The following is a 23,535-nucleotide window of genomic DNA, read 5'->3' on the forward strand; positions in this document are numbered from 1 at the left end:
TGGGGCTCTAGAGAAGTACTTGCTTCCTCCAAAGATTTCAAAGTCTTTGGAAAGTAGTTGATCATGTAGTTCTGAAAAATGGGCATAGTAAAAAATGGACGAATGAAATCTATTTATTTATTCACCAAAATCAATTTCTTCTATTCATTTATTCATTAAAATACTAAATTTTTCATTGAACTAAAATATATATCGTCTATTCCGATCATTTATTAATCAATATCGTTCTCATGATCATGACCTCCCCATGGCTATTTTTTATTTACTTGATCATGCTTAGACTTCATTTTATTAACTAATTAAGCATAACTTGCTCGAGCGGAATGATGAAAACAAAAACGAAAAAAAAAAAAAAACTAGTAAAAAGAGAAAAGGGCAATTTCTTTAAAAACCCCAAAAGATAGGGGCATATATATAATGCTACATCCCGCAGTAACTTACAAAAAAAAAAAAAAACATATTATATATTCATGATTGCGATACAAGGCCAAAGAAGACCAGGTTCTTTGTGTTCTTCTTCCGCCAGTAGTACTAGCTAGCTAGGAACTCTCTGATCCACGAACAGAAATGAATTAAGGAAAATTTCCTGGTTTTTGTCTTCCTCTAGTTCCAACAAATCCCATCTTTCCTGTTTCAATTGCTTGTTTTGTTTATTAGTTTATTGGTTGATAAGCAGTCAAGCTTCCTCCTGTTGAGCACCGGCCAAGAACATTAATAGAAAGAGAGAGAGGGAGAGAGAGAGAAACGAGAGAGGTTGCAAAGGAGAAAGAAAGAAGACAAAAAGTTTGAATAATATCCAATCTCTTTTCATATTTTATCTTCCTTCAATGTCGAATACCACAGGTGGTGAGGATGGGAGCTTCACTACTTCTGGTAAGACTGGTGGTGGAGAAGAAGTTCAACAAAAAAGAGATCAGCAGCTGAGTGCAGATCAGCTCAATGGTTCCTCTACTACTAAACAGCAGCAACCTCCATCTCATGTTAAGAAGAAAAGAAACCTACCCGGAACTCCAGGTTATAAATTTCATCTAGTTTATGGAATTACTTTGATCATGACTCATATCATCATATCTTGATTTTGAGTATTTCATCTCTCTCTCTCTCTCTCTCTCTCTCTCTCTCTGTGCATGGTGATGATCTTTTTGCACCGACAGCCATTTGATTCAAATCAATCAATTGGATTTGAAGTATTGGCCTGGTTTGTTGAAATCAAGTGTGATGTTGTAGAAATGGGAAAGAAACAAGAGCGTTCCTTGGTTTTAACATGCTTATGAGTCCAGCATGATTTTAATAACTGGACATGATGTTCTTCAACGTTTGTTTTTCAGTTTTTCTTTAATTTCCTTTTGTATTTATTTGGCTTTAGATTTTCTAAAAAAACTCGATCTTTCAGTAATTTGATCCATTGAATTTCTAGATCATCTTCCATTAAAAAAAATGATTAGGTGGGTTTAATTCCAAGAATAAAAACAACAAAAAAACATCAAGCTGCCGTTCTTCATGGCCTGTCACATGCTGCTATTTTGGAATTTCTTGTCATGCGTCTATATTAATTTCTTAGTGAAAGGACGAAAATAAAGACTAATTTGGAATAAAATTTAATTCAGTTCAAGTAGCCATAAAGTCATGGGTTTTCCGATTTTCTTTATTTTCTTTTTGTGTAATGAAAATGGTGAATTATTGATGTGTAATGAAGTAGTTGGAAGGGATTCTTCAATTATTGGATAGCTTGGGATTAGTACAATCATTGTAGTGGACTGTTGGCTTGCCTTGGCCGCCCTCCTCCTTTTTCTTTATCTTGGTTTTGACTGTTTGATGAGGTAAAAGAGCTGAACATCCTTAATTACTACAAAAAAAAAGTGATGATCTGTAGGTTGAGGTTCCTCTCTCTCTCTCTCTCTCAAAGATTCTCTTGTTTCCACCGACCGATCGAGCGCCCAAAATATTAGCTTTGAAGGATAGGATTATTTTGTTTCAAACACTGCTTTTTAGTGTCTTGTCATTGGGTAGTACTCTACACTCATATTTTGGTTCATGTGTACGTGTCTAAGCATTCATTTGAAAAAAGAGATGAAAATATAATTAATCACTTCAAAAATACAGAAATTAATTAAATGTTTCTTTGAAAAAATAAAAAACATTATAATTCGAGTTTAATGCGTTACATACTTATAATAATTTGTACAAAATCTCTCTCTGTATATATATATATATGTATATATATATGCAGATCCAACAGCTGAAGTCATCTCTCTATCACCAAACACCCTTATGGCTACAAATAGATTTGTTTGTGAAATTTGCAAAAAGGGGTTCCAAAGGGACCAAAACCTTCAACTGCATCGGCGAGGCCATAATCTACCATGGAAGCTTAAGCAAAGAACGAGCAATGAAATCAGAAAGCGGGTGTATGTTTGCCCAGAAACTTCATGTGTACATCACAACCCGGCTCGTGCATTAGGTGATCTTACTGGCATTAAAAAGCATTTTAGTAGAAAACATGGGGAGAAAAAATGGAAATGTGAGAAGTGCTCCAAGAAGTATGCAGTGCAGTCTGATTGGAAAGCTCATTCAAAGACCTGTGGAACTAGGGAATACAAATGTGACTGTGGCACCATCTTCTCCAGGTTTTGATTGTCAATTTATTCATCCATCTAAGACCTTTTTTTCGAGTTCTACTACATACAAGACATAATTAATACAACTTGTTTTAAGATTCATTACAATTTTAAAACAAGTTAAAATATTAATGCCTCGTTTGTTTTTGTAGATGAGATGAGATTGGATAAATTAAGATAAAAGTTAGAAGTTGAATAAAATATTATTATAATATATTTTTTTAATATTAGATAAGATGAGACGAGAATGGTTGTGAAAATAAATAAGGCATAATAGTACTTTCTTATATAGTACAATAGCGGATGCGAAAACCTCTTACGTTAATAATGTGTTTGGTATGTCAAAAAAAAAAAAAAACTTGCAAATTGATTTTCCCTTTTTTTGGTATGGTCGCATGATATATGAAGATTATTGTCTTGAGAATACAGTTTTTTTTTCCCTCATCATGAATGATCAATAAGATAATTATGTTCAAAAAGTGCTAGCATGCTTTAGTTGAAATCTTTGTTAATTTGACTAAATGCCCTAAATAAAGTTGTTTAGTTGATCGAAGTCCTTATCTTTCGTTTCTGTAATTGACATGGATCGACACTCGTTGCAATAAAATATACAACTTTACAGAACCTTGATTGCTCAATTAAGGGGGAAAAAATTAAAGGAATTCACTAAAATAAGTACCTATCAAATCTCTCTCTCTCTCTCTCTCTCTCTCTCTCTCTCTCTCTCTCTGTGTGTGTGTCTGTGATCATCTTTTTACTTCTCTATAATTATTACGCAGGAGAGATAGCTTCATCACTCACAGAGCCTTCTGTGATGCCCTATCTGAAGAAAACAACAAAGTAAAGCAAGGATTATTGTCCCACACTCGACCAAATCTACAAGTCCAGGTCTCGGAGCTCATGTCCTCAGTACCCATGATCAACAGCATTAATCCAAACCCATCAAGCACTACTGGAACATCCGGATTCGACCAATCTGCAGATACTAAATCTCCATTATTGCTGCCCCAAGAACTCATGACTTTCCCTACAAAGCCCTTGAACATGACTAGTACTGCTGGAAGCCTCTTTAGCAGTCCCAGAAGCATTTCTTCTCCCCCAGCTTTCTCCCTTCATGAGCCCAAAACGAGTTCTTCTTCAACCATTTTTAAGGGAAATGGACACCAATTAGGTGGCTCACCCCACATGTCCGCTACAGCATTGTTGCAGAAAGCTGCTCAAATGGGCGCAACCGTGAGTAATAGTGGCATGAACAGTAGTACATTGATGCAGAATAACTTTGTTACAAGCATGGCCCCGGCATCGTTTGATCAATCATTTGTAAACCAGTTCATCCAAAAAGGCCAACAAGAAATCTCATCACATGAGTTTCTCAACGCAAATCGCATGCTTGATAACTTGGGAATTATGAGCAATATGGGAATGCTAAGCAATCTCGTTGATCAAAACAATCCATTGATGAAGAACGTAAAGCAAGACATGAACAGCAACAGTAATACCGGATTGCATGGTGGAAACTCAAATGCAGGGTTCGGTACTAGTACTAGAGCATCCGTAAGAGAAGGTAATGGGAGTAGAAGTACTGGGGATATGATGACCGTGGATTTCTTGGGGATCGGAGGAGCAGCAAGACATGGGAGTTTTTATGAACAACAACAAGAAGAAATGGCTTTTGAAGACGGAAATATTGGTCAAAGAATTGATCAGGGATTGAGTCACTTTCATGAGCAACGAACACTGATGGAAAAAACCATGTGGGAGGTTTGACAATATGAATTCTTTTTTTTTTTTTTTTTCCAACTTTCTTGATCATCAACGCCTACTCCCTTCTTGCAAAAGGCTTTCTAGCTAGCAAGTAGTCCATGATCATGTAATGAATATTTTCCATATATTTTCTAATTCCCTTGTAACTTTGGTGCCGAAGTGACGTACTTGCGGCCATGCATGAAAAGAAACCGAAAGTGTCTTGCTAAAGAGTGAGGCATATTGGACGTACCTTAGCTGTCTTTCTTTAAACGCATTTGGAAGGAACAATTGATAGTTTTGAATTAATTCACAAGTCTCTGGGGGTTGATCATGCGCGCGAGGTCTACGATCGAGCGTTAATCTTGGACTACATTAATTTCTTTCTTTTATCTTTTCAGATAATATATATCTTTATCCATGCCATAAGGAAAAAGTTCAAACTCAACGCATTTGGAGTACTACTACGCCTCAATGGATTGCGAAAAGCGGAACGTTTCCATATATATATATATATATATGCATGCAAATACAATTTACATTATGGGTTACAAAAGGATTAAACAAACAGTAATTTGAATGCTAAATTACCAGTACCCCATGTTTCATTTTACGCCCTAAATAATGAAAAACACTTATATGTGATCATTTATTTTCGAAATCATCATTTGTCTCAAAAATTGAAATTGATAAAAAAAAAAAAAAAAAAAAAGACTTGTTTATTTGTATTATATTCTTAACACTCTTCGGTCCTCACATCATGTGGCCCAAACTCTCTCTCAATTAGTGGGTCCAATACGTAAAATATTTAATTAAATAAAAAATAGTATAGAGTCAGGATTTAAATTTAAGACCTCTGCTCTGATACCATGTGAAATCACTACTAATTATCCCAAAAGTTTAAACTGATGCATGGGAAGAGGTAGACGTATATAATGCGACATAATTGATCATTTTCTATCAAAATGAGTATATTATTGGTCCAAATAACCCGTCACAAATTATCATTTTTCTTATAGCTAGCATGCAACTCAACCTTATATATATCTTTCGGTTTTCAATATAAACTATATGCCAAGGTCCTTTGGACCAAATAACACAAGGTTCTGGTCTCCAGACAAGAGAAACTGGTTCGAACCCCGCCCACCCCTGTATAAAAAAAAAATGTGCATTGAATTCATTCGATGGTTTAAAATCATGTAGTGTGATAAAAATCCGACAATAGGTTAAGATCGGAAATATTTTGCGACAAAAACAACTAATTTCTTAGGACTAAGAACTTGGTGATCTAGAAAACACATTTTTGACGTTGTCGTGAGAGTAAAAACATAAGTTTAAAGAAAATAGGAAAAAAAAAAAATTGGAATTTGTTTGAGAGGACACGTACGCTATAGTACTCCTAGCCAGAACTCTGAACCAAAAACAATGACGACCACCAAAACTAGATAAGCTTTATCTAGGAGTGAAAAAGCAAGCTGGCATTATCTATATATCTATAAAAGCATTTTGCACCATCGAAAAGATTCAGCCCACTTCACAAATTTATTTTCTTTTGAAATTCTTGGCCTGATTAAACTACTCTCAATTTCCCTCAGAATGACTAAACAATTCAAATCGTGCATCATGACACACTGCTCGTACTGGTTTTTGTGATATTCAACCACATAAATCCATTATTTGTGTTTTGTACACGACAACGATCGAGGAAAAACACATGCTATGTACATATAATGAGCTATTCCGGTCCCAACCAAACAAGAAAAGCAAGATATGGCACTGCAAAACTACCACTTTCATGCATTCAAAAAGGTGCATTTTCACCGGGTTTTTATGACACACTCCTCCGGTGACCAGAAAGAGAGTGTTCAAGAGGTGACAACCCGGCCGACTGGTGGAAGGTCTCCAGCAGAACAATTTGCACCGCTAGCAATGACGTTTGGTCGGCGGCTGGTAGTCGGCGTTGGGTCAGCCTCCCTAGTGGCTCTTGGTGCAAATTTTGGTGGGGTAACAAGTTTTCTTCTCGGATTATCGCCGGAAACTGGGAGGAATCTGAAGCTAGATGTGGTTTATCCTATTGGAGGGTACAATCGTTACATTCAGACAAATGAAGGATTTGGTTAGTGAATTCTACTCTTACAATTAATGTTGTCAAGATTCTTCTTTTGGGTCTTTCTTTTGTTCCCTTGAAGCCAAAAAGAAAAAAAAACTTTTCCATAATTTTTCTTAAAAATAAAATAAAATAAAAAGAGGACGAAAAATAGGAAAAGAAAATGGCATTCAGATCATGAATGTCCACTCCCTAAAAAGGGCTTATCAATATGACATTAATATGAGTGGACAATATTCCTGGTCTTTGATCGATCTAAATGGTATTATTAGAGATTCCATGATTATATATGAAATAAGTGCATGTGTATATGTGCATATATATATATATATATATATATATATACAGAGATTAAAATCTGTCTAAAATATGTTGAACTATACATGCAGCTAATGTGAGTCGTTAAAGTGATCTTATAGATCGAGTACTGATGCTTCTCTAATTTCGTATCTGTTGTTGCAAATAAACAGAATTCATGTACCCAGCAAAATGGGTTGGGGATCAGACACTGTTATATCGAGCACTGGAGAGATTGGAAAGAGAACTTGACACGCCCACGACCATCAACACTGCCAAGTCCAATAATCGGCGGCGGAGTGTTAGTGAACCGGTCGTTGCATTTGGTCCGCCTGGTACAACCGGTGAGCTCAATGTTAGTGTCATTGTGTCGCCAGTTCCTCAAGACTTCTCGTGAGTACTTCTATACATGTCTACATATATATGATCATGATTTCCTAGTCCTTTTTAGTACAACTTGCTAGTTAATAAGAACTACATTTTCAAATCAAGCCCTAATTAAAGGTTCTAAAGTGACCCCATAATTAATTTGGAACATTTCTTTGTAGAATTGAAGCTTTTGGAGGACCAAAAGAAGTGGGAGAAGCAGTGGTTCGGACCATTACAGGGTCAGGCAGACGCCCTGATGTTATGGGGACATTGATAGAATCAACTTTGAGAGAGGATCCAATAAAGAATGTCAAATACTACGAGCTGGAATTCAGAGTTGAGAGCCCCTCATTTCAGCGGCATAATCTTGCAGTTTGTTGCTCTCGTGGTGGTAGGCTATTCACACTAAATGCTCAGGCACCAGAATCTGCATGGTCAAGGGTGGAATCAGACTTCCACACAATGGCTCATTCATTTAGTATTACTGAAACAGCACCTGTTGCAGAGTTTAATTGACCAAACACTGAGACAAAGTTGCATTGCAATTTTCCCTAACAAGGCTATACTTTTTATACTGTCTTCATTGCCTATACCTTTCCATTCTAGAAAGTGACAGACATCTCAGAATTTCAGATAAAGTTAATCCTATATAAGATTTTAATGCTGCATCTAACTAAAATTGGAGAGAATGTCAAAACAAACCTTAGAAACAAACAGTTTGGGCATGTGATAACACGATAGTTCGCATACATTTATTAATATATACTGCAATGGTTTTCATTAAAGGAGGCATGCAGCATTGTCTATAATCAAAAAGCACCATTGTAAGCGCGAGTCAAAAATTACATATTAACAACAATTTTAGAGCTGTGACTCCCTATTATAAAACACTAGAATTCTTCTACCTAATTACTGTACAGAAATTCAAGCACAAGTTATCTGTCTTCCCTTAACCATCTTTTCCAAGTTCTCTGAAACCATTGCAGTCAAATTAGGATCTTCAAATCCAAGCTCTGCACCAAGTCTGCCATTGACAGAAAAAAGAATACGCCTTTCAGCATTTATAAAAAAAAGATGGACGGAAAAGATAGCCAGGTTGGGGGGGGGGGGGGGGGGGGGGGGGGGGCGGGCGGGAGTGGAGGAGGAGGGGGTAACTGATCAACAAGATAAGAAAATTAAGATGAGATTTGCTTACTTTGGATCCAGGACCAATTTCTGAACTTCTTTAATGGCTGAACTTGCAGCATAAAGTGATATTTTTCCTACCTGTCTCAGAAGCCAACACAAAAATGAGAACGTTTACTAAAAATAAACAGAACAAGAATAGTTCAATAGAAAATGGGAAAAAAACAAAACATATGAACAGTATCAAGGTATAAAACTAAAATATAAAGACTGAGATGAAGAAGGAACTGAATACTTCTAGGGAAAATTTCCTTTGTCTGACCTCCAACACCTGTAGTTTTGCCTCATGGTCATTTGGAAGACAGCGAATTTCCTCAGCCAACCTCACAGCCTCTCCCAGACTTTCAGGGGATAAGAAATCGAGGCCCAACTGAACAGTGGACTGCAAATTTTAAGAGGGAAGAACGTCAATATAATGTTACAAACAAATCCAATTTCACTGGACATCTCGAGCAACCTCACTAAAAAATACATCTGGAATAGCTTTTCTAAAAATAATTTTTTTTTTTTTTTTTTTTATAAGTACGAAACTTTATTGAATAAAACTAGGTGAACCCCATGTACACAGGAAGTATACAAAAGAAGCACATAATTATATTCTAGAAACCTGAAAAGAAAACAAAAACTCATGAGCATTTCCTCCTTTAAGAATAATAGCCGAAAACCACTGCAGCAAAGAAGACAACAATTTCCAGATATCCTCAACAGTTCGCCCCTTGTCGTTGAAGCACCTCTCATTCCTTTATATCCATAAACACCACATAATACACAAAGGAATCATCCCCCACGCTGCTGCCAACTGAGAGCTTCAGTGCCGCCTATTCCAACATGCTAATAGATCCCCCACTCTCATTGGCATAACCCAACTCAATCCAGCTCTACTAAGAACCCCATCCCATAACTCCCTAGCCACCTCACAATGTAAGAGTAAATGATCAATCGATTCACCATTTTTCTTACACATGAAGCACCATTCCATAACAACCTTGCCATGTTTCCTCAAATTGTCAAAAAAATTACAACATATAAATTCAGGGAATCTCTTTTCAATTGAACCCATCTAGTGGTTATAGAAGTTCACAAAGGAATAGCGTGTCTGCTGAACTTTTCACCCAGGGACATGTTACATCATAAAGCACCTTGCACAGAATGGCATAACATAATATAAGCATTTGAGGACAGCACTTTTGAGATCTGAAATAAACTTTGTTTTCCTTTCAATTAGTGGGCAGTCCACACTTTTCAGAAATTCATTTCTCCTGTTAGCAAATACTGATAGGGCCCCTTTCTCATTAAATATCTAGGTCAACTACTGAGAAACCGATCAAAAGAATACACATTTGAATTAGTTTGTATTAGTAATGTGTTTTTAAATGAAAACATTGAATGTTGAGAGTGGAGTCTTGAAGCACCCAATGGGACCCCTGGTTTCATGTTGAAAGTAGTAACCAAGATAAAAAAGCAACCTAACCGCAAGGATTAACACACCCCTCCCCATTCTCAAAAAAATTAAAAAAAAAAACTAAAAACAAAAAAAAAAAAAACAAAAGTGGAACCGTATAAGCTTCTAATAAAACATAATTTCTACATCACTCCAAAAATAAAACAGCAGTCTAAAGCTCTAATAAAGCATGACTTCTACATTACTCTAGACACATGCTCTAACGTGAAACATCATAGACCCCTCTTTCTTTCATCAAGAATTCAAAATCAATATTTCAATCGCAAGTCGAGAGATGCAACATCATTTCATTCAAACTCAGTAATTTAACAAAAAAACTCAGTAACCATAGAGAACTCACCTGAAGGTTTCTCACTTGGAAGGGGCATCCAGCAGGAACAAATACAGCTTGCCCCAAATGCTGTTCAAAAGACCACGGCTCAACTCCTGAGGAAGAGGAACAAACAGGCATTCAGAAAAATCTAAAAATATACTTATGATTCAATGTCATCAACACGCACATCACAGGGAATATAAGAATTAAAAGATATTGGTAAGCCAATTTAAAATTAACTCTCCACTAGTGAGTGAATCCGAGCATTGCATGACCTGAGAAAAGTGTCCAAGCGAGAACCAACTAGGTTTTAAATGCCAAAGCAGTGTTCTGCAAATTTTCCATCCACACACCATGTCTTCCAATAGTCGTTGTTTTGAATAAGTTGAACAAAATTTATTTTAAAATGTTGGCTCCACCATAACTTTGTCCAGGCCATTAATACAGTAAATGGTAGCCTTAAAAAGGGTCATATTAGTACCTCCTCCAAAGCGTGAACAAAGTTAAAAAGGATCATAACTTTGTCCAGGTCGTTAATACTATACACATCTCAAACATACTGCCCAAGTCAAGGGGTCATTTTTTTTTTTTTTTAAAGTAATAAACTTTATTGATCGAATGCAACTAGGCAAAGCCCATGTAAACAGGTAGTATACAAAAGAGACACCTAATTACACTCTAGCAAGCTGAAAAGAAAGTAAAAACTCGTGAACATTCCCTCCCTTTAATACAATAGCAGAAAACCATTGAACAATATTACAACCTCCTCAAAAGCTTGATTAATAATTGGAAAAATCAATTGCTACTTGTCCTTACCAAATTCTTCCTTCAACTTTCTTTTATGATGCTCATTCAGGAACAATGTTTCATCATAAAGAAGCCTTTTCACCTGAAATTTAAAAGGTTTGATAAGAAACATATAACAAAACAAGCCAAATACAATAAAATATGTTCATTCAATCCAAATAAAGGAGCAATTTCTTTATGAGATTGTGAGAACAGAACTTACAAAGTCATTTGACACAATATCAGTCTTCCCAAATTCCTTCCAGTGAATTCTCAAATATTCAGTCACCTTTGGAACATCCTGCCTGCGAAACACATCCCAGAGGACTCCAGGATGCGTCTTTTCTGAAAGTTCTCCACCATCTATGGTTGATTGCTCACAAACATTATTCTCTTCAATATCATTGGTTTCAATACTTCCATCCACCACTGACTCATTTTCATGGGCATCCAATTTTGTCCTACATGTATTCTGCAGATATTGACCATCAAATGACATATCAGGTGACCTATTGTCCAAACCTACTTGTGGATCCTGCAATGATTCATTAGCCTCAGATGCCTCGGAGGATTTCTGTAATTTTTCTGTCTGTGTCCTCTGCCAACCTTTTAGCTTCACATCACATGTATGCACCAATAGGTATACCTGACCATAGCTCAGAGGATGTCAATAAATTTTGAGAGATCACTTTGTTGGCTACATCAGATGACACAACAGAGGATAAGAATAACATAAATCTCAAGATGTAAGACTCAAGGTACACACATGGTTTAGGGGTTTCAATCAAAAAGCTTATAGATTAGATATGATGCATTTTTAACAAATTGAGGCCAACTTAATTCAAATCATCACAACAGTCTGTCCTGGTGTTAACTCCTAGGGTTGGCTCAAGTTGTAAAGGCCTTGGGCTTGAGGGTATGCTCCCCCCAGGTCTAAGGTTCAAATCTCTCGGCTGCAAACAATCTCTAGGGACCATCAGACTGGGTGATTTTTCCCTTGAATTACCCGAGGTGCACTTGCAGGAAACTCCTTACCGAGGGCCTGTGCACCCCTGGGATTAGTCGGGATGCTGTTCCTAGACACCCGGTGCCAATAAAAAAAAAAAAAAAAACAGTTTGTCCTAGCGTTATTTGGTTATCATTTATAAAATACAAAATATTCAATAATGATTTCATTTCAAATAAAAGAGTTTGATCTCCAAAGAACTTATAAAATATAAATTTAAAATTAATTTATAATAGGGTCATCTTAATTATATATAAAAGTAAACCATCAAACAAGAGATTAGAGCTTGAGATGCATGCATGATTAAGAGTTAAGGGAAGAAATATCTTAGCATTTTTCCTCATTTCATATTCTTAATATTTTAACAACACAAGTACCAAAAAAACAGCTATCAAGTGCAGTGGTAGGATACAAAAAAGTAGGCACTAAACAGTAAATATAATAAACTATAGGGCAGTGAGAACGGGGAGAAGTAATAACTTACCATGTCACGCATATTGAAATGGAGATTAGTCACTGAATCACCTCTATCAAGTTCTTCATAAGTGCCATAAGAAATAAAAATTTTAGGTCCCACATCATTCTGCAAGGAGTAATGGGGCAACTTTGCAGCAACATTTAGAAGACCCCACTTGGAGTGAATATACTCAAGCAAGGGAAGTTTACTAATAAATTCAGGTCTCTGGTACAATAAGAACTCTTCAGATGCACTGGGGGAAGGCCAATCCTTCAGCTTCAACATTTCGGGCCAACCATTTTCATGAGTTCGTCCCTCAGAGTAGCCTTTGATAAACTGACCAAGTTCGATGTCAACCTGCCATCATGTCAAACCATGGAAACAAAATATAAGGCGAACTAGTAGATATTATCAACCAATTACCATTCTATCCAATATAAAGTTCTTTGACTACAATCAACAGAGACATGAGCGAAAACACAAAAGCCTTGAACAGAGAATATAAAGAAAGAGCTGTTAGAGCTACCTCAGACCAGTCGAAGCAATCTGTGGCCTTCACCATTCTGTTCTCATCTTTCATTTTCTCATCTGCTGTCTCCCGTACTCCTCTCCATATAACCACTGGATCCCAGCTCGAGGTGGATGAGCTATCAAACACCTGTTTGACAATGAGAGGTTCACCCCTGGCCCAGTGCTTTCTAAAATTTCCAATCCCCTCAGATTTAATATCTTGAGATGTTGGGCAGTACAGGAAATTATCATCGCTGTCCTCCCTATGAGCATATTGGCAGAGTCTGGGATCATCCAAACCAATCTTTTGTGGGCTTCCAGTATCGTTGATCATGCAGCCACTAACAAGCTCGTCCACATTTTTTACCAGTTTTGCAACCCAGTTCATCTTAAAAATGCGGCTTAAATTTAATGACAAATAACCGCAGCCACCATACTCCTTTGAAGGACATGGAATACTGCCATCATTGTTGGCTTGCCAACCCGGAAACTTATCTGGTAAAATTAGTCTTAGTTTGGATACTTTCACTTGTTCTGATCCAGTTACTTTCTCCTGACTTTTCCCACTAATCTTACTATCTACAAATTCACCGTTAACACCAGTTGGAGATGCTTCCCGAAGATCTTGACAGCAACTAAGGCACAGATCATATGAGCAGTTTGCACAATGCCGATGATAATCTATTATGGGTATCCTGCAGAAATTGCTGCACGAAGAACATCAGAGTGAACTGCAGTCTTCTAAAACAAGAACTCAACTTTATATAAACAAATCACATGAAGAAATGAAGAAAGGGAATCAGAAATCAAAATGAACCTTTTTTTTTATAAGTAATAAGAAATTTTTATTGACAAGTAAATAGGCATAGCCCAAGTACACAGGAAGTATACAAGAGATGAACTAAAAATTAAAATCTTTTCCTTTCCTATTGAAGACAAATAGCTAAAATCAGATGCAATAGTATCATGTTGAAAACTTTCCCATAAATACTTTTTGAGGCTTTGATGTCTTATAAACCAACCAATATTCATGCAAAATTCATAAGTGCTCGTAAGGTACCAGCACATCTGCTCATCTGCATTCAACTTTGTCCTGGCAAGACACGAATTTCCTGAAGACATATATGAACACAAATTTTGTCAAGTAAAATATAAAAGATATATACCCAAATAAAAAAAATTAAATTAAATTTCAATTGGAGCATCATAGGCATCTTACCTTGCAACTTTTTTTCTAGTTCTACTTCAAAGGCCTGCTCATGATGAATTTGCTTAACTACTGGAAGCACCGAAGATAACAGGCAGTGGAGATATTTCAACTTGTCTAGAACATGTATCTCACGAATCCTTACCTGAAACTCATTCGTCAGAGTAATCATAGAATCATGCCCAACGAAACTAGGTATGCATGTTTTGTGAGATTATTGAAACTTAATATGATATTGCAAATTGTGTGATTGTGTTATGAGAAGGTGGTGAATGGGATCCCACATTGCTTGGGATGGAGAAGTTAAAGCCCTTCATTATTATTTTAAGGAGTTCCAATTGTAATATTGACTAATATTTTGACTTATCAAAAAAATATATATATTGACTAATCTTTTGGTGTATGGCCTAAATGTGGCTTGAGCCTTCCTTGGGTCACTACCAATGGTATCAGACTCAAACCCAACTTGTGGGATTTGAGTCGTGCGAGCTATGAGCCAAACCCAACCTATGGAATGTAAGGGGGGAAGATTGTAATACAAAAATTCTGTGATTATGTATCTGAATGGATTCCACATTCCTTGGGAGGGCAAAGTTGAAGCCCTTTATAATGATTTCATGGGACTCCAATTGTAAACTAGACCAATCCTTATGGAGTATGAGCCTAGATATGGCTTGCATCTTCCGCGTCGTTACATTTAATGATGTTAAAAAAAGCTTTCAATCCATACACGAAATACCTTTATTGAATTATCCAAGCGCAAGCACACTTTGCAATTACATGTACCACGACATGCAGGACAACTTCTCTGGATTTCTTCCAATGGGATATCCGAGTACCTGAGATATTGACGCATAAATACCAAGTAGTAAAAGTTGAAACAAGAATATTAACTTGTATCTAAATCATGAAACCCTAACCATGTGGAGATACAGCTATGGCAATATCCTCTCTTATCACATCTGAGGCACCAAATAACTATGTCCCTATCATTCCTTCGGCACTGGTGGCATGTTTGCCCCCCAGCATTTTCAGAGGAATCCATGCTCCCATCCGAGTATTCCTGAAAAAAAGCTTGTAAACCTCAGTGTCAGATTATAAAAATAAAAAAAGGTAAAGCAGTGGTAACTAACTAATAATCAAAGGATTATAATACTGAGTTATGGAAACCCCCAACCAGCACTTGCTCACATAGCATGGAATCTCCTGGGAAAAATCAATTATCTGTATTGACTTTTGACCTCATGATTCTTACAGATAGACTCTTGATGACAATAATAAAGGGACATATGATGTATCATGTATCCTTAACATCGTGTGGCTTGAATTGTAACTTTCAGCCTTCAGTCGCTCTATATTAATAAGCTGCAGAGAGATCATAACAACAATAATAATTTCCTCATGATTTTCTCTACTCTAACTTTGAAGCTCACTTGAGAACCAAGGTGTCAAAAGGTTTGAAGAAAGGATAATCATCAGGCTGTCCTTTCTTTCATGGGATCATCTGGCTTGAAAGACAGTAAAAGAGCTGGAGCCAAGGCTGTTGTTATTTGGACATTTGGACATTAACAGCTGTATCGTCATTATGGAGGAGAATTCATTGAGTTTAAGAGAGTGTAAAAAATGAACACATTAAATAAACAAATATTTTAAAAAGGTCCCAGGATACCACTCGTGCCATTAAAAAGATGTTCAATTTTATACCAGATATCAGTTTCTTTTTCTCATACTTACAAGGAAGCTAAGAGCAAGACATACCATTCATCACAGATAGTTCGTATATAGTTTATCTACAGTGGTGTTACCCTCCTTTGAACAATGTATCTTAAAGTATAAAAGACTTTCTTGGGCACTCTTCCTACAGGGCATTCACTCTAGGATCCTTCCATGCTTTCCTTTTCTTTTTTCTTTTGTTTTGATAAGTAATAAATTTATTAGAAAAAGAAGAACAACTTAAGTACACAGGCTACGCAGAAGGTTCTCCTAGAAAGTTACAACTAAAACACACGGACAAAAAAAAATTGAGAATATAAAAATGTAAGTTAATTGTTTTTTTTTTTATTGGCACCGGGTGTCCAGGAACACTGTCCCGACTAATCTAGGGAGTGCATAGGCCCTCAAAAAGAAGTTTCCCGCAAGTGCACCTCGGCTAATTCAAGAGGAAGACCCCCCAGTCTGATGGCCCCTAGAGATTATTTGCACCTAGTGGGATTCGAACCTTGGACCTTGGAGGGAGCATACCACCAAGACCAAGGTCTTTACCACTTGAGCCAACCCCTAGGGGTTAATGTAAGTTAATTGTTTCTATATGGATATGAGTTAAGGGTTTCTATTTACTCTACAAAAATTGAATATATGCTTGTCCTCAAGAGATGAAGCCAAATGTTTTGCAACTCAACTCACCGTTGTAGCATCAAAGCTCCTTTGTGATCTCTGCTTGGATGATTCCATGGCAGAAGCAGGCGGTGTCTTATAAGACCTCCAGTTTTCTTCAAACTGTCCAGCATCTCTTTGTAAATTTTCATTTGCCTTTGAAGGATTACGTCCAGGTAAACTCCTCATAGGTGGTGTATCAGGTGAATAGCGAAACTGATTTTTTGATACCTTCTCAAACAGCTTTTTCCCAGGGACATGAGGATGATCCTCAACTTTTGTGTTCATAGGCGGTTCATCAAAATCATCACTCTTACTCTCCAAGTAAATATCACTCTCGCCTATTGACTTCCTCTTGGCTTTCTTTAGATTAGCTCTCATTGCAGAATTAGCTGCCCTCTTCTTTGCCTGGATGTAGTGCTTCTCACATACTGTTTTATCAGGCATGGACATTGCAGTGCACCTCCACTGTTTCCCATCCGACCTCTTGCAACGCAAATCATCTGGAATTCCAACATTATCCTCAGCATTCCCAGATGTCGTTCGGGGATTATCCATCAACTCACGCTATGGTAAACTCCAAAGGTAAACAACATGCAGAGCACTAGGACCAACAAGAGCAACCTGCAGATAATCCTTTAACACTTACCACAAATACTAAATTAGTAAAAAGCCATCAAATGATGCTGTACATGCAAAAGAAACCAAACACTGGGAACCAGCTGGCAATGACCAACTGCCAAGGAGCAGCCCTATGCAAAGGTGAAGAAAGAAGGCATCCAAAACCAGCCATAAATGGCATGAGATTCAATAAAAGTGCTATATGCTGCAAGATGGTTCAATGAGTAGACTTGAAACTAGAATTAGTGCAAGGAACACATGTAACTCTATGAACTCACGCCATGAGGTCTGCTGAGCCAGAATCCCCCATGATCTCGAGGCAGGGGCGATCCCAGGTTAGGACTATATGTTATAGGGTAGATCTCATAAAAAAAAAAATGATACATGAGGGATTGCATACTCTTAACATCAAAACCCTAAAAATATAATGAACGAAACAAATTAATCAAGCAACCCATAAAGGAACGCACATACTTGAAAAAATAATTCAAAAGAATATCACATGGGTTTAGTAGGAAATAAAACAAACAGCATTTGTCTCCAAATAAATTACTATACCCGGAAAAAAATCAATCTTAAATCTTGAATAGGCAAGAATTTCTCAAAGGCATAGAGTTCAAGAACAGGCATGCACGCACACACATCTATATATATATTAATTAAAAGAAAAGCAATAAAGATAATACGAGAGAGATGTACCTGAAACTAGGGTTTGAAATAGGGTTGAACAATGAGAAAGAAACTCGACAACATAAATATACGAAACTACCCAGTGGAGCGGAGATACCCACAAGTTATGTCTTAAGAAAAGTGTAATAAGGAAATCTGGGAATTCCAGAACTCTCTCTCGCCCAATTTTGCTGTCAGTCCCAACAGTTCAAAACTCCGTTCTTTCGGCTTCTTCTTATGCCCCCTCTTTCACGCTCACTCTTCCTCTGGGCTTCCAGACAGTGCACTAGGTAGGTATCAGCAAAATTACCAAAACAAATTTTAAAAATTTACGAGCGAACTGTTTATTTTTCGTATCGTGGAAAAATAATACAAATCAGGAGCGGTAAAAGCCAACTGCTTGGGAATTACGATGGGTTCCATGTCCGCTCCTAACTCTATCGACAATGCGCACGAATGGGGTGTTGTTAACTTGTTTATGTCTCTTTGTCTACCGGAAAATATATTATAAAGGGTATTGTTATTAGGGCAATGTTACTATGCCGCCCAGTCTGTTTTTTTTTTTTTTTTTTTTTTTCACATTTTTTTAACATATTTAAATATTTTTAAAAAATAAAAAATATATATCGATATACTTAAAAATACTTCTTTAATCACTAAGTAAAAAAAAAAAAAAAAATTTTGCCAAGCAGTCAAAAAGAGCGGTCAAGTTGGGGCGACATACTAGTATTTTCTTTGTTATTATAAAATTTACATTCTATTATATATTTTGAAGATAAATTTTTTATTTTAAATTTTATAAACTAAATCTTATCATTTAAGTGATGTTGATAATGTACTCTCTACACTGATTTGAGAATAAAATAATTCTATTATAAAAGCTTAAATCGAAGTTGAGTAATACTAGATACAGTCTTAATCTTAAAATATGTAAGTCTTACGCACTTTATTTAAACAAAGTGATATCTATTATAAAAAAATAATTTTTTTATATGAATCTCAAATTTATTTATTTTTTTAAGAAAGTGTGTAAAACTTGCACGTCCCTAAAATTGCATATATTATTTTTCATTATAATTGATTTATATCTAAAAGCCAATATAATAGTGTAAAATTGATTTTAAAATATATTATGAAATTTATTTTACATCAAAAAGTATTTCAACCACAGTATACCAAGTTGGTAAGTAAAAGAATAATGACTTAGCTATAAAGTGATTTTTAAAAAGTAACTTATAAATTGGCGTAATATGATATGTTATGTCAATATGTAAAGTTATTTCTTTTTTTATAAGTAAACAAATTTTATTAATCAAAGAATAGGCAGAACCAAATACAGAATTCTAAATAATAAAAATAAAGGCATGCCCTTCGCTACGTAAGCGCATTATAGACAAGAAAATTATGAAGGTTCACGTCATTCAAGTCAACAGCAATGGCCCAAGTACAAAGTGTTCTAATGAATAAATCTTTCGGTTCCTCTTGCGATCTCTCCTTGTCTTCAAATGTCTTGTCATTACACTCCTATCATAAACACCATATAATGCATATAGGGATCATCTTTCAGACAGTTTTAATATGTTGCATGCCTCTTAAATTTGTCCAACTGGCTAACATTGCCACCATTGTCTCCGGCATAACCCAAGACAAGTCTAATCTCCTAAACACCTCATTCCATAATACCCGAGTTGTCTCACAATGTAGTAGGAGATGGTTTACAGACTCTCCCTCTTCTCTACACAGGCAACATCAATTTACAATGATTACCCTTCGTTTTCTCAAGTTGTCGGTTGTGAGAATTTTTCCCAACGAGAGGTTGTCTACACAAAAAAAAAAAAAAAAAATTACTTTGGGAAACACCTTATGTCTCTGAAGCCTTCTTTACGGAAACTGAGTTTTGGGTTCTTGTGTGAAAGCCTTATAAAAAGAGTGAATCGAGAATATCCATTTACCATTAGATATCCACCACATTGAGTCTTTCTGCTAAATGCTCAGTTTTATGGAGTGCAAAAGGTTATTAAAATCTTCAAAACTACTCATTTTCCAGTCTTGTGACACCCTAATAAAGATGATGTTCCAACAGATCTGCCCCCGAATATCTCCATGACTTCTGCCATTGAGACATCTTTAGCACTAGCAACATTGAACAATGAAGGGAATATCTCTTGTAGAGTACTATTACAGCACCAAATATCTCTCCAGAATTAATCCTAGAGCCCTCACCCAAATGAAGTCTAGTGTGTCTAGTCAAGACTTCTCATCCTCTTCGAATGTGTTTCCACAAACCCACTCCATATGCCCCCTTACTTCTTTAGTGCACCATCCCCCCAATAAACCTCCATATTTGCTCTCAATCACCAATTTTCACGGAACTTATGGTTCTTTATGATATCTCCACAACCATTTACCAAGTAACATCCGATTAAAGATCCCAATTCTCTTAATGCCCAAACCACCGTTAGAAATGAGGCGGCATACATTCTCCCATTTAACTAGGTGAAACTTGAACTCCTCCCACATTCCACACCACAAGAAATCATTTGGAGTTTCTCAATTCGAACTACCACACTTAAAAGTATAGGAAACAAGGATAAAAAATAAATTGGTAGGTTAGATAAAATACTTTTAATCAACGTAATCCTACCACCTTTTGATAAATACATCATTTTCCATCGTGTCAGTCTCCACTCTACTTTCTCAACCAATGTGTCCCATAAAGAAGATGCTCTCGAATGAGCCCCTAACGAAAGGCCCATGTAAGTCATAGGAAGTGAGATGTGTTAATGATTAACCTCTCCACCAGGGTTTCGATCGAAAAGCCATCCACGAAACCATTATTAACCAATGCCGAGGCCATCCTATTAAGCGCTTCCATCACAATAACAAACAACAATGACGACAACGAATCTCTTAGTCTTAGACCTCGTGTGCTATGAAAATAACCAGCTGGACTACTATTTATCAACATTGAGAATTTCACCATTGATATGCACCAACGAATCCACAACCACCACTTCTCCCCAAAACCACACCTCCCAATAACGTAGAGAAGGAAATTTCAGTTAACGTGATCATACGCATTCTTCATGTCTAGCTTGCAAATGATCCCTATTGTGCCAGCCTTTAATCTACTATCCAGATATTCATTGGCAATAAGAACCGCATAAAAAATCTGTCTCCCTTTTACAAAAGTATTTTGGGGGTTTTGTAATGATCTTCCCCACAACCTCACTTACACGATTCGCCAGCCCTTTGAAAATTATCTTATATACCTCATTCACTAAGCTTATGGGCCAAAACTCTTAACCTCTATAGCTCTCACCTTTTTTGGTATCAATGCAATAAAAGCGATGTTAAAACTTTTCTCAAATTTTCCAATTGAGAATAGCTCCTGAAACACCCTTATAAGATCTTATTTTATCACTTCCCAACAAGTTAGAAAGAAACCCATAGAGAAACCATCAGGCCCCAATGCCTTGTCTTTACCCATTTTCCTCACTACATTGTAAACCTCCAACTCCTCAAGACCCTCTCCATCCAAGATACATCGTTTGGCTCAATAGCGTCAAAAGTAAGACCATTAAGGGTAGGTCGCCATCCCTCCCGCTTGGTTAGAAGCTGCTCAAAGAAATCTACTACATAATTATGGATAACATGCTCTTTCTTACACTTAACACCGTCAATTTTCAGCATCTCAATATTGTTGTTTATCTTATAGGAGTTCACAATTCTATGGAAAGACTTGGTACTTCGATCTCATTTCCTCAACCACAAGGCTCTCGATTTTTGAAGCCATGACGTCTCTTATAATAATATAATCATTTCAAGGTCCTCAGCCAACATTGTCATTTGTGCTAACTCGTCCTGTGTAAGAGGCAAAGTCTCTTGTAACCTCTCAAACTTCTGGATCAGCATCACCTTGCTTTTCTTGCACTCCCCTATATCTCCAAAAGACTGCATATTCCAAAGCTTCAAATCTTTTTTTAGTGCTTTCAACTTACCCACTAGGATGAAGCTAAGGGTACCTTGAAACTGATACGAGTTCCTCCATGCAACCCATATTTGTTTCTCCCTTCCAATGTATTCTCCAACAGAGCCTCCCACAGTCTCCTCCATCCCCTCCCCCTTCACCTTCAAGTACTAACAAGAAACTTATTCCTCCCTCGCAATACTCTGCCACCACCATATAGCGCTCTCGACTATTTGAGCACTTCTGTGCTATAAAACTGCGACATCCTTCCCTATTTGTCGTATAAAAATCATTATTTTCCCCACTCAAGCATTCTTCCATTGCTCCTCCAAGTCATTGCACTATCTTTGGACCCAACACTAAAGTACTCTCTCCTTTCCACCCACTCTTTGTGATACGTAACAGAACAAGTTCTTTCACAAGTATGAAGAGTTTTGACTCTATTATAATCTCTCTTTTGAATCCCATCATACTAACACTAAGAAAACCATTACGCCATTACTGTATCACCAACCAGCAACGAGAATCTACATATTTTTTCACTTGAGTATGGAGAGAAAAATGTTTAGGAGAGAGACAAGTGTTTTCACAAAAACTAGCTGGCATTAAAAAAGTTATTTTATTATAAAGTGAAATTAACATATTATATGAAATCATGTAAATTTATAAATTTACAAGATTTTTTTGTTATTATAATAGTTTTCAAGACAAAATCGAAATAAAATAAATGTATATCCTTGACCCAAAAAGCATAACGTCTTGTATCATTGTTAACTTTTGTAATGTGTGTTAATAATAGGGTTAAAATTGAAAATTATAAAAAAAATAGAAATAACACGAGTCTTGTCAAGCGGAATGTGGCAAGACAATTAAATTATGAGTTCTACTTTGCACCGCTCCGTCCATTCCAAGGGTTTTAATAGCCACCAATAGTATCTGCCACATCATCAATTCCACACAAATCACATAAGGGTCATCACACTGAATAATTAAAATTTATGTAGAAACACCATCTCGTCGCCCCCAACTAAACCAATACCCATGAATACTATCTTGTCTTCTTCCTCATCTCAATCCCATCTTCTTTCTCGTCGTTCTTCATTCCTTTTGCTTTTTTTTTTCTCTCTCTCTCTCTAAGTTCTGACCAATCCTATCCTTGTGGGTTTATTGTTGAAGATGTACGACTGGATTTTTGCTTTTTGTTGTTCCTTGATCCTGAATAACCTCTAATTCTATTTTTTAAATCAACCTTGTCTTTATCGATACCCTTATGGATGGACAACCTCCACGAAGCCGCGAACCATTGCCCTCCATCAAGACTCAGCCTTGCCAAGATCCAAACGATCGATTTGAGATTGGGACACAGAGATCGGCGCAAGTTTCTTAGCCACCCATTGCAGTTTCTCTTCATCTCGGCATGATCTACTATAATAAAAGTTGTGTTGTTCTAAGGAGAAATGGTAAGCCTTCAACAAGCCTAGGCTGAAGATTGCAAAGGGAGCAGAGCTGTAGAGGGCCATGCAAGAGAGGAGATGAATTTTCTTATTTACCGTGAGAGGAGAGGGGGGAAATAATTTCAAATCTCCTGATGTGCAGTCACATGTAAGTTAAAGATGGAGAGCTTATTTGGCACTCACCTATTGAATGACTGTTATTTAGAAAATAATAGACTAATCGGTCAGAAGATTTATTCTTAAATTATATTTCTAATCATAGTTAAGGGTGTGTTTGGATGTTGAACTGAGTTGAGTTGAGTTGAGTTATGATGATAAAATATTGTTAGAATATTATTTTTTAATATTATTATTATTTTAAAATTTGAAAAAGTTGAATTGTTTATTA

General features: G+C 36.5%; 3 protein-coding genes across 7 annotated transcripts; 2 read left to right on the forward strand and 1 right to left on the reverse strand.

The window, feature by feature from the left end:
* Positions 1–470: 470 nt before the first annotated feature.
* Positions 471–4,613, forward strand: LOC121261683 (zinc finger protein GAI-ASSOCIATED FACTOR 1-like). The gene is made up of 3 exons (XM_041164160.1): positions 471–1,014; positions 2,231–2,627; positions 3,398–4,613. Exons 1-3 carry the CDS (start codon positions 828–830, stop codon positions 4,383–4,385), a joined length of 1,572 nt encoding a protein of 523 aa, XP_041020094.1. The 5' UTR covers positions 471–827; the 3' UTR covers positions 4,386–4,613.
* A 1,201-nt stretch (positions 4,614–5,814) lies between these two features.
* LOC121261685 (psbP domain-containing protein 7, chloroplastic) lies at positions 5,815–7,709 on the forward strand. Its single transcript, XM_041164166.1, has 3 exons — positions 5,815–6,477; positions 6,939–7,158; positions 7,314–7,709. Exons 1-3 carry the CDS (start codon positions 6,132–6,134, stop codon positions 7,648–7,650), a joined length of 903 nt encoding a protein of 300 aa, XP_041020100.1. The 5' UTR covers positions 5,815–6,131; the 3' UTR covers positions 7,651–7,709.
* A 155-nt stretch (positions 7,710–7,864) lies between these two features.
* LOC121261684 (lysine-specific demethylase JMJ25) lies at positions 7,865–18,173 on the reverse strand. Of its 5 annotated transcripts, none has more exons than XM_041164165.1 (14): positions 17,754–18,173; positions 16,464–16,936; positions 14,981–15,123; positions 14,800–14,899; positions 14,073–14,205; positions 13,914–13,965; positions 12,870–13,560; positions 12,371–12,700; positions 11,104–11,526; positions 10,911–10,983; positions 10,122–10,207; positions 8,555–8,701; positions 8,330–8,400; positions 7,865–8,158 (listed from the first exon to the last, which is right to left on the reverse strand). In XM_041164165.1, exons 2-14 carry the CDS (start codon positions 16,884–16,886, stop codon positions 8,059–8,061), a joined length of 2,772 nt encoding a protein of 923 aa, XP_041020099.1. In that variant the 5' UTR covers positions 16,887–16,936; positions 17,754–18,173; the 3' UTR covers positions 7,865–8,058. The 5 variants fall into 5 exon arrangements, with proteins under 5 accessions (XP_041020099.1, XP_041020097.1, XP_041020098.1 ...); XM_041164163.1 differs by having other exon boundaries at positions 16,464–17,057; XM_041164164.1 differs by having other exon boundaries at positions 8,582–8,701; positions 16,464–17,069.
* Between the last annotated feature and the right edge of the window lie 5,362 nt (positions 18,174–23,535).

The sequence above is a fragment of the Juglans microcarpa x Juglans regia genome, chromosome 4D, assembly GCF_004785595.1.
Source record: "Juglans microcarpa x Juglans regia isolate MS1-56 chromosome 4D, Jm3101_v1.0, whole genome shotgun sequence".
NCBI classification, from domain to species: domain Eukaryota; kingdom Viridiplantae; phylum Streptophyta; class Magnoliopsida; order Fagales; family Juglandaceae; genus Juglans; species Juglans microcarpa x Juglans regia.

Coding starts and splice junctions, on each gene's coding strand:
- LOC121261685 (XM_041164166.1), top strand. CDS start 6,132: ATGGCACTGCAAAACTACCACTTTCATGCATTCAAAAAGGTGCATTTT. Junction 6,478..6,938: donor TCAGACAAATGAAGGATTTG/GTTAGTGAATTC, acceptor GCAAATAAACAG/AATTCATGTACCCAGCAAAA. Junction 7,159..7,313: donor CCAGTTCCTCAAGACTTCTC/GTGAGTACTTCT, acceptor ATTTCTTTGTAG/AATTGAAGCTTTTGGAGGAC.
- LOC121261684 (XM_041164163.1), bottom strand. CDS start 16,991: ATGGATAATCCCCGAACGACATCTGGGAATGCTGAGGATAATGTTGGA. Junction 14,900..14,980: donor CATAGCTGTATCTCCACATG/GTTAGGGTTTCA, acceptor TCAATATCTCAG/GTACTCGGATATCCCATTGG. Junction 10,208..10,910: donor AAAGTTGAAGGAAGAATTTG/GTAAGGACAAGT, acceptor CCTCTTCCTCAG/GAGTTGAGCCGTGGTCTTTT.
- LOC121261683 (XM_041164160.1), top strand. CDS start 828: ATGTCGAATACCACAGGTGGTGAGGATGGGAGCTTCACTACTTCTGGT. Junction 1,015..2,230: donor AAACCTACCCGGAACTCCAG/GTTATAAATTTC, acceptor ATATATATGCAG/ATCCAACAGCTGAAGTCATC. Junction 2,628..3,397: donor TGTGGCACCATCTTCTCCAG/GTTTTGATTGTC, acceptor ATTATTACGCAG/GAGAGATAGCTTCATCACTC.